Genomic DNA, 11022 nt, shown 5'->3' with positions numbered 1-11022 from the left:
GTGCAACGCTGAAGGAGTGTATAAGCTCTGTTGTCTGGGTAGAGCCCAACAAATAGTCCACTGTGCTCTCTCCGCCACTGTGTGGGAAGCAAGTGAATCCCCCAGAATCTGGCCACCTCACCATCCCGTTATAAATAACGAGATGGTGCTTGTTGCCAAGCTCAAGAAGGTGTCTGCCATATCCAATGTTGTCCTGTCCCCCATCTGCAGACACTCTACTCACCCCCATGTCCTCTGCATCAAGTGCCCTCATGATCTCCGGCTGCTCCATATCATAGATCTCACACTGTCGGCTCTGTGTCCTCCCGTTGAAGTCCCCCATGAGGAGGACTTCCCCGAGTGATGTGTAGTGAGAAATGTCCTGCGAGACAATCGTCGAGAGTAGGGGTCCTAGATAGCATATCGTGATCCATGTGGTGAAAAGTAGCATATGGCAATGTATAGCCCTCTCTCGTGGGTGAGCTCTAGCCGTACCCACATATAGCATGCCTCCTCGTCTCTACTCGTCACCTGTATCCGGTTGTGTAAGCTTTATCTGAATAGTATGGCCACCCCTCCTGACCCCCGAGCTATACTCTGTCTGGTGATGGTCCTGTAAGTCGACTCCCACTGAAATCCTGTGACTACAGGTAGTCCCCTCTCTGGGCTCTCATGTGTCTTCGTAAAACATACAAAGTCATGCTCACTAATGATCTCCTCTAGGCGCTCTGGATGTGTCCATATAGAACCATTGCAGTTCCAGACTGCCCCTCTGAGTGGTGTCTCCTGTGCTAGTGTATGTGTCTCATAGGTCCCGAATCCCTATGAGATTGGGCGGCCGTCGATGAAGATTCTACCATCTCGAAAAAAGGCCTTTTTACCTTCTTTCCGTGCCTGAAGGACCCTGGGCATGCATGATTTCCTGTGCTCGATCTGCATCCTAGTGAGGTCCTCGTCCATATAGATATGGCCGCCCTGGAGGCCAAGTAAGAGCACCCTTTTGCGAAAAAAGGTGGTGCGGTCCTCATCTCCTCGTAACTGCATGATCAACGGGCGAGCTCGAGTGGTGTCACGGCCAACTCGCCATGCCTTTGTAAAAGGCATAGTCTCTTTGTAGCCTAGTTGGCTACAAAGCTCTCGTGCATCCTCCTCTGCTGAAGGTCCCTCTTTAAGGCCAGTGATCCTAACATTGTGTTTCCTCATATGGCGCAATCGCTCCTCCTCGAGAGTAAGCTGAACCCTCAAGTGCTCTCCCATGTGAACCTCCTCGCATACCTCCTCCTTGATATTCTTTTTAACTACTTCCACCCATCCCGATTGTTTGGCCTCAATTTCTGTCTGGATCTCTTCCCATTTATTTTTGATCTCTACTTCTATATTTTCGAAGCTTGAGATTTCCCCCTCTTCCCTGGAGATCCGGAGGTGGTTGATGCTTTCTTGTATACGGTGTATCTCCGTGTTGGAGGTGTCACGGAGTTCTTCGAATGCTTTCTGCCAGGCCTCCTTTTCTTCTGTGAGGCCTCTGATGTTATCCTCCATCTGCTCTATCTTTTCCGTCATCCTCCTTACTTCGGCGTTCAGTGCCTTGTCCGCATCTTTCTTTGCCTGTGTGATAGCTTTGGCTATCATGTCCTCCACTTCTTTCCTGTCAAGAGGTGCCATGGTCGAGCTCGAGGAGGCGAGGCTGAGCACACGGGAAGCCTAGTGTTTACAGCCCATCCCCTTGAATGTTGAGCTGCTAATGGATATGGGGGTGGCCTGTGCTGCCCGTCTTTGGGCTGCTGTGATGGTGGAGCTGCAGCACCATGCAGCAAAATGAAACCGGCCGGTAGGCATTGGCTTTCACCCGAAATTCTTTACTTAAAACACACACAGAGTACTTTGCAAAGGTAACCTGTAACGGGAATTAACACTTAATCACACACACGGCTCGAAAGCTAGAATGCTCCGAGCAGACACCGACAACCTGTAGGCCCCAAAATTGGCGCCCCTTTCTGTATTTCTTTATTCTTTATAAAGGGAATAAAACCTGTGATCTACCACAAGCTGCCCCGCACAATCTAGGCTAAGAAACACCTGTTCTGGCCCGATTTTGGCAGCATAACTATACTAGGATGCTTCACAGTCAGTATCCCCACGCAATAGGTGACTTTCCCGACGCATACGGACACTTTGCAAAACCTGGCGAGAATCTGCAGCACGCTGAATTCTCTGTTTTCTGCCCCGAAAATGCGCCAGTTCACCTGTACAACGGTCCCTTGCCTCCCCGAACTTCCTGGGGGTATTAGGGTCCGTTTAGGGCCGAAACCCTAAACCTGCAAAAATACACAGCAGGCTGTAATTCCCTGTTTTGGGCTCCGTTTCGCGTGCCGGTCACATCAGTAGCAAGACCTCGAGCTCCCGCACCTGTAGGGCTACTTGCCCTTTGAATCGGACGAGATTTCTGGCGTGAAACCTCTCCGAATACACCTGTACCTGCGGGGGATTAGCCGCTAGCTAATCCAGTACTTGTGGAAGAGGCTCTTGCCTCGGCAATCGCACATGAACCCACATAACTGCACATTGGTCAAATGAAAAGCCCACTAGCGGGGCATAACATACTGCTCGTAGGGGAGAGAGAGGGCAATGCGTAGCGTGCAAGGCATCACTCCTGGCACCTCACTGTACATAAGAGGGAAAGGAAGCACACAATAGCTCTTAACCTGTGACAGAGAGTGAATGAGGCTCCTCTTAGCTTAAAATTCAGCGCCCATTTTTCCTTGCATTGGAAAGTGCACAAAAATGTGCCACTTGGCGCATTTACAAGCATTTTCCCGTTTCGGGTTCGCCGCTTAAAAATATCTTGACCGGTTGCCCAATTGACTTCGCGGCAGAGTTGTAAAATGTTCCCCTAGTCATACCGGAGGTAATGACGCGAACACATTTCACGGCCCAAAATAGCAGTTCCCTAAATTTTAGGAGATGCTTCCGTTGGGCTCCCACTGGTCTTCTGACCATCTATCCTCATTGGGACCGCATCCAAAAGTGTCTTCTGGCATATCTTGAAACTTCTGGCACTCATCGACTTCTGGTCCCAATGAGGCATATCTTCTGGCACATCACCCACGAAGGGTCTTAGAAGACTCACGTGAAACGCATTATGAATCTTCCATGCATCAGGCAATTTCAGCCTGTAAGCCACATCGTTGATCTTGTCAAGCACTTGAAAAGGCCCATAATAACGCATGCTGAGCTTAGGAAACAGGCGTTCCTTGCCCTTCATCTTCTTTAACCTTGCCTTTTCGAACCTTAACAGAACCCAATCACCAAGTGATAGTAGCAATTCACGACGGTGACGATCAGCAGCCTTTTTCTGCTTTGCCCGAGCCTTCTCCAAGGCAACTTTAATCTTCTTATACATCTCATCCATGTTCTCAACATATCGATCTGCCTCAAAGATCTTGTCCTTTGTATGCAAAATGGGAGGAACCTTTTTGCCGCCTTCAACAATCTCAAAAGGTGCTTTGCCAGTAGACGAATGCACCGTATTATTGTACGCATACTCAAGCATAGGCAAATACTGTTCCCACTTGCCCTTATTATCTGACACATAGCATTTCAGCAAATCTAAGACAGTAGAATTAGCCTCTTTTGACTGTCCATCAGTTTGTGGATGAAACGAAGACGAGAATTTGAGCGTAGTGCCCATGTTCTCAAACAATCCTCTCCAGAACAAACCGGTCATGCGAGGATCACGATCACTGATAATCAATTGTGGCATACCATGGTACTTAAACACATTGTACATGAACAAGCGTGCCATCTGATCATATTTTATCTTCTTCCTGACAGGGATAAAATGGGCCTGCTTGCTGAACCTGCAGATAATGGTCCATATACCATCATTCCCTGTTGGCGTCCTTTAAGAGACTAAAAGCTGAAATCTCTTTTTGGGTCCATCTGAAAGTGACCTCTTTCTTTTGCAACGCGTGAAGAGGCGATGCTATCTCTGCAAAATTTCTGATAAACCTTCTATAGTAGGAACACAATCCCAAGAAGCTTCTGACATCGTGCACAGTCTTCAAGTCTGGCCATGTCTTGATAGCTTCGACCTTTGCGGGATCCATTCTAACACCATCCTTTGAGACTATGTGGCCCAAAAAGTGGATCTCTTGGAGGAAGAATTCACTTTTCTTAGGATTGACAAGTAACCTGTGACTGCGCAGCTCTTCAAACACAATGGTCAAGTGACGCCTATGCTCCTCTTCATTCTTCGAATACACTATCATGTCATCGAAGAACGTTCCAACAAATTGTTGATGCGAGCGGAAAATCCGGTCCATTATTCTGTTGAACGTGGCAGGAGCATTTGTTAGCCCAAATGGCATCACTAGAAACTCATAAAGACCAAATGTTGTTCTAAACGCAGTCTTGTGCACATCCTCTGGTCTTATACGAATCTGATGGTACCCACCCTTACGGTCTATCCTGCTGAAAATTGGAGCACCCTCTAAACGATCGAGAATATCATCAATTCTAGGAATAGGGAATCTATTCTTGATGGTATTCTTATTCAACGCACGGTAATCAATACACATGCGCCATGAGCCATCCTTCTTCTGCACTAGGAGCACTGGGGAGCAAAAGGGTGAAGAACTAGGCTGAATCAGCCCCTTCTCTAATAACTCCTCAACCTGGCCCATAATCTCTTTCTGCTGCGCCGCACTAACCCTGTAGGGAGGTCTATTTGGTGGGCTACACCCTGGCACCAAATCTATCCGATGGTCCTCAGGTCTCTCTGGCGGCAATTGCGACGGTAATGAATCAGAAAAACAGTCACTAAACTTTTGCAAAAATGCTGACCTTCCTTTATCTAACACAGATAAATTTGACTGATCACTATCTGAGACATCACGTGCAAAAATCAAGTACACAAAAAGATGATTCTTTAATATAGAAGTGATAGCAGAAGCAGATACAATAGGGACTGACTCTCCTTTAAGCTTTACATCCAAGATGTGAGTTTTGCCCCTATGCTGTACAGTGATCTTTTTGTTGTAGGCATCCAAGACTCCATGCACTTGGAACATCCACTGGATCCCCAACAAGGCGTCACAACCTTCCAGCGGCATGATGTAAAACTCTTCAGTGTCCACATACGACTGAATATGTAGACGCAGTTTTCCAATGATGGGAGTAACACACTCTGAGTGGCCAGGACATGCCAACCCTGCCTCTGCTATGTACCCCATCTCTTCAGCTCTGATGCCAAGCTTCATAGCTAACTCTGGTGAGATAAAGCTGGCTTTGGCACCTGGATCAAAGAAGATGAGTGCCATCTGATCCCTAACTTTACCCCATGCCCTGCATAACTCACTGGCATCTGTGCTGGGCCTGTCACCCACCATGTCTGGCACTAAACCTGCCGTGGGTTTTGGCTTCTTGCCTTTCTGATCTTCTTTATCCTCTGAGTCAGCTGGCCTATTCCTTTGTGGACAATTGATAGAAAAGTGACCAGGCTGCTCGCATATAAAGCATTTGTTCTCAGCCATTAGGACCTTCTTTTCCTCGAGCGACTTGCGCACAAAAGGCTTCCTTTTCTGTTTCTTTGCCTGCGCTCCAGAAGTCCCAGCTGAATCCTTGTCTTTGTTGGCCTTTTCTGACCCCTGTGACGCATCAGGAGCCGTTTTCACAAAGGGCTTCTTCGCTGAATTTTTCTTTTGCTACCCTGCTTTGTCACTGCTCGGAAATCCACTGTCCTGTCCTTTCAACAAGGCAAGACCAGTGTTCGCAACTTCCATAAGCTGAGTAAGGGTAGTCACTCTGTTCTTTGTACAGTAATCGCGAAGCCCTTTAGGCAGTCCACAACAGTACTTCTCTATCTGCTCTGTCAGTGGCACAAATCTGTAGGAGGTCATTGCACGAACCTAAAGTAAGTTGGTGCCAATCTGTCAGGACATCCGCTTCAAATTCATTTGATAGCCAAGCAGATGCAAACATTTGCTTGAAGTAAACCCAAGTGGCGGGTGCCTGTCCTTGCATTAACAATGTAGTCCACCATGTAAGCGCATTGTTCTTTAAGAAAGTGGCAGCTTTCTTGACCTTCGAGGCCTCTGTAAAATTCCCTCCCGCATAAGCTGTATCAAATTTCTGGAGGAAAGTGAGGGCCTTTGTCGTATCCTCGAAACCACTGAAGACACTGAACTTTACCGCTGCACCACCTTCTTTGTAAGCCTTCGGCTTCTCTAGTGCCCCCAAGTTGTCATACGGAATGGTCTGCAACATGGGCACTGTAGTAGGCATGATCGGCACGTGTTGGCCATTCACATTTTGCGTCAGAGGTGCGATATCTGGCTGCTGTCCAGAAAAACCAGCCATGCCAAAATGACCCTATGGCACCCCAAACTGGCCCTGGTTGCAGTGGAAACCTTGCTGCATGCCGATACTGCCATACATGGGGTTTGGCATGATGCCTTGCATACCCCCGAACACTGTTCCTAGCATGTACGGTTGACTTCCAGGCGCATAACCAGCCATACTTTGGAACATTGATCCACCCCCGAAATACCCAGGATGTACCGTGGGTGGTGGAAAAACTAAGTGCATAGCTTGGTATCCAGCTCCCTGTCCATTCAAGACACCATGCTGGCTCTGAAAGGTGGCGGGCTGAACTGGCATAACCTGTGGAATAGGCGTTCTAGCCACCTGTTCAAGCACGGGAGGAACCTGCTATGGAGCCCCCGACTCCGCAACATGCGAGTGTTCCCTTTCCTCCTGCGCCACATGAAGTACCTGGGCTTGAGCATCAACAAGCTCCGTACGCGGTGTAGGTTGCCTATTTTGCTGTTGCACTCGTGGCGCTTGCAAGAATTCCATAAACCTCGGATTCTGCACCAACTGCGAAAAGACATTCACCGCGGCAACTAACTGAGTCTTGAACGCATCATCCTCAAGTTGCCGTGTCATAAAGCCCTGTACTATTGGAGGGACATTCACGTTGATAGGAGGTATAGACTGACGTGGCCGTGAGCTCTTGCCAATCTCAAAAACCATAGGAATCTCTTGCCTGTCCTCTGAAGAGGAACCCTCTTCAATAATTCCCTTCCCCTTGTCGGCCATAGTGTAATCCCGGTGTTCCTGCACTCTGTGTCTTTATCCCAAAACAATCCAGGCTCACTCTTTGAGGAAAAAGTGATTGATATCCCGGCGACGGAACCATGAAACCGGCCCGTAGGGCGGTAGGCGTTGGCTTTCACCCGAAATTCTTTACTTTAGACACACACAGAGTACTTTGCAAAGGTAACCTATAACAGGAATTAACACTTAATCACACACACGGCTCGGAAGCTTGAATGCTCCGAGCAGACACCGACAACCTGTAGGCCCCAAAATTGGCGCCCCTTTCGGTATTTCTTTATTCTTTATCAAAGGGAATAAAACCTGTGATCTCCCACAAGCTGCCCCGCACAATCTAGGCTAAGAAACACCTGTTCTGGCCCGATTTTGGCAGCATAACTATACTAGGATGCTTCACAGTCAGTATCCCCACGCAATAGGTGACTTTCCCGACGCATACGGACACTTTGCAAAACCTGGCGAGAATCTGCAGCACGCTGAATTCTCCGTTTTCTGCCCCGAAAATGCGCCAGTTCACCTGTACAGCAGTCCCCTTGCGTCCCCGAACCTCCTGGGGGTATTAGGGTCCGTTTAGGGCCGAAACCCTAAACCTGCAAAAATACACAGCAGGCTGTAATTCCCTGTTTTGGGCTCCGTTTCGCGTGCCGGTCGCATCAGTAGCAAGACCTCGAGCTCCCGCACCTGTAGGGCTACTTGCCCTTTGAATCGGACGAGATTTCTGGCGTGAAACCTCTCCAAATTCACATGTACCTGCGGGGGATTAGCCGCTAGCTAATCCAGTACTTGTGCAAGAGGCTCTTGCCTTGGCAATCGCGCATGAACCCACATAACTGTACGCAGAAAGTGCACAGAAATGTGCCACTTGGCGCATCCAAGCATTTTTCCGTTTCGGGTTCGCCGCTTAAAAATATCCTGACCGGTTGCCCAGTTGACTTCGCGGGAGAGTTGTAAAATGTTCCCCTAGTCATACTGGAGGTAATGACGCGAACACATTTCACGGCCCAAAATAGCAGTTCCCTAAATTTTAGGAGATGCTTCCGTTGGGCTCCCACTGGTCTTCTGACCATCTATCCTCATTGGGACCGCATCCAAAAGTGCAATGTGGCCCAAATGTCGGATACTTTTTGTTGGTAGTCCCACCTTGACTTTACGCCTTAATTGAGTTCACTTCCTAGTATCCATCAACTTGCTAAGTGCGACGGGGGGACCTATATGATCTTGCTCTGAGCCTAGACATCCTCTTACCATACGAATCCAGTGCGGACCACTTCCCGTCTGCGGGTGAAACTACCGTTCACATTGGCCATACAATGTCCGACCGTTTGCTACTTCAAAAAGAGGGTCTCTAAACAAATAAAATAAACCCCATTGGAAAGAAACCAACAACCAAGGTTAGCAGTTGCCACATCTTTGTGACATGGTTAATAACTGCCACGTCCTCGTGACACAAAAGGCGAGAGGTGTGCAGGGGCGAGGGGTGGGCTGAAGGCGAGGGGTGGGCTGGAGACGAGTGGTGCGTTGCTGAGGAGGCGAGTGGTACGAATGGTGCAAGGTGGGCGATGGCTGGCGGGAGGTGCTGCGCGAGCAGCCAGGGTGGCGGGGAGAGAGAGAGAGAGAGAGAGAGAGAGAGAGAGAGAGAGAGAGAGAGAGAGAAGAAGAAGAAGAAGAAGAGTATTTTAACGTCGTAGGAAACTATCTCAAAAGAGAGAAATGAAATGATATATATTAACGTCTGCAAAAGTTCAAAATGACCTATGAGACCAATCTATCACAAACTGGTGAATCTGATACCATGTCAGAGTACAAAATAAAAAAAGAGATACTAAATTGAATCTAGAAGTGCTACTAGCTGGAATTGTGTGGGGTATGTGTGATGATTGATACAATGGGTGCCCAAATACATGAGAAAGATACAATGGGTGATAAATTTATCCTCATCTATACTTTGGATGTCGAGATAGTATGGCTCCAATCCTTTGTCGTAGTCTCCATCGATGCTGTGAAGCTCCTCCTCAGTCGTGGGCATCTGGATCTCCCTAGCTCCAATGCTCGGTCAATGAGAGTACCGCGGGTGTGAGTATGAGCTGAGCTTGTAGTGGTGGCTGCTTCTCTAGCTGTGCGGTGTCTCGTGTGAAGAAATCAATAATCTGTCTGTGGGATTTTCTCTCTCCAAATCTCCTCAGTATCTATGTGTCTGTCTAACTCAAATAGATACAATCTAAGACATCTCTGGTTCTGATAGCTGATGACTCTAGAGAAGGGTCCGAAGCCTTCTCTAAATAGACTCTGGAAGCGACCCGTATCTCGTAATAGAGAGAGAGCACTGACATGTATAATGCATCTCCGTCTCTGGCATAGGTGGCATATCCTGTTAGTTGCTTGTATCCCTCTAAATCTACTAGTCTCAATCTCAAGCTAGTGTGAAGATGTTTGTATTCGACCAATGGCATACCGTAACCCATGAGATAGATGTGGATCCATATAGTTGGGTCGAATCACAAACCCATCCCTTGTGAGTTTAGAAGATGCTCTCTATGTTGGGTCTAAAGGCCCTCTTGCCACCCTTGTATAAATGTATACTTTATTTTATTCTTTGGGTGTGAACCACCCCTAGGGTCTCTATGTGACTCTTATATTGTGTACCATCATAGTAATAAAACACTGCACTAGTAAGTGTGCCAAATAGCACACGCTAACACCTGCGTACGACTCTCTCTCTCTCTCTCTCTCTCTCTCTCTCTCTCTCTCTCTCTCTCTCTCTCTCTCTCTCTCTCTCTCTCTCTCTCTCTCTTTTTTTCTTCAAAACCCACTTTGGCATGTCCTGAGGTATGGTATGTGGAGCACATAGAGTGGGTAAGCAAGGAGCTCCTTGCTCTTGGCCATCTTGAGAGTGCTTCGGCTACTTGATTATGCTTGCCAGCAATGTGAGCAATATGAAAATGAAATTGCTAAAGGAAATTTGCCCACCTCATTTGTTTGTCGGAGAGCTTGGTCTACGTCATGAAGTACTTAAGGCTTTGGTGATCCGTCCGCAGAATGAAAGGACTCTCTCTCTCTCTGGATCATTGTCAGCAACAAACAACAGCGCTACCTTTCTCTAGCTACAAGTGTCTCCTACAAAGTGGTATCAAGACCTCCCACTTAAAGGCCCGATGTCGTACCTTTATGTAACTCCCACTCAGTGCAAGCAATGCTGATGTTGTGTCTTAGCAAGACACTCAGGGAGAACATCTGCGGGATTATCTTGTGTTTTGACCTTCAGTGTGACAAGGCCATCTTCCCGCACCTGGCGTATAAAATGGTACCGCACATCAATGTGTTTGGTACGAGCATGGAACATGGCATTTTTAGCTAGGCATACTGCACTCTGACTATCACAACCAAGCCTTGGAGCATGAGCTGGAAGACCAAAGTCCTCACAAGATGACCAAGCCAAATGGCTTCTTTTGAAGCCTCTGTGACTGAATCAGCCTGCAATGCAACAATCTTTTGCAATCTTGAACACCAAGAAATAGCTCCACCAGCCAATGTAAAGACATAACCACTTGTAGATTTCCGACTGTCAAGATCACCTAGCATGTCCGAATCACAAAATCCCTACACAGACAATGTACCCTTTCCATAACATATGCATGTGTCCTGTGTACCTTTCCAAGTACCTGAAAATGCTTTTCGTTGCCTCCCAATGTGGTTTGCCATGATCTGCATCAACTGGTATTGGGTCTACATTGTCCGGAATGTGCACACCATCAACTGGCGGCTGATTTTCAGCATTACCTCGTTGCTGTAATTCATTTTCAGCATGCTGGTCATGTGGTATAATCCCATTTTGTGCATCTATTTGTTGTTCATTGTCTTCTGGCAATTGCACAATAGGTTGCTGCTCATTTTCAACATCAAAAGGAGTCGACTTTTCAGCCAAAGGTG

The 11022-nt window shown here is 47.6% G+C and overlaps 2 protein-coding genes across 5 annotated transcripts in view; one reads left to right on the top strand and one right to left on the bottom strand.

Moving 5' to 3' along the window:
• LOC147460676 (ABC1 family protein) overlaps positions 1-11022 on the top strand; it is a 140504-nt gene that overhangs the window by 95374 nt on the left and 34108 nt on the right. The window lies entirely within an intron of this gene.
• LOC147460678 (uncharacterized) lies at positions 238-1849 on the bottom strand. The gene has a single exon (XM_086499227.1). The coding sequence runs from the start codon at positions 1639-1641 to the stop codon at positions 802-804; it is 840 nt and encodes a 279-aa protein (XP_086355353.1). The 5' UTR covers positions 1642-1849; the 3' UTR covers positions 238-801.

Source organism: Adiantum capillus-veneris, chromosome 3 (genome assembly GCF_014529385.1).
Source record: "Adiantum capillus-veneris isolate H3 chromosome 3, ASM1452938v2, whole genome shotgun sequence".
Classification (NCBI taxonomy): Eukaryota; Viridiplantae; Streptophyta; class Polypodiopsida; order Polypodiales; family Pteridaceae; genus Adiantum; species Adiantum capillus-veneris.
The sequence above is the reverse complement of the archived record's forward strand: the minus strand, read 5'-3'. Positions and strand labels throughout refer to the sequence as shown.

Excerpts from the sequence above, each read along its gene's own strand:
- LOC147460678 (XM_086499227.1), bottom strand. The coding sequence starts at position 1,641 with ATGGCACCTCTTGACAGGAAAGAAGTGGAGGACATGATAGCCAAAGCT.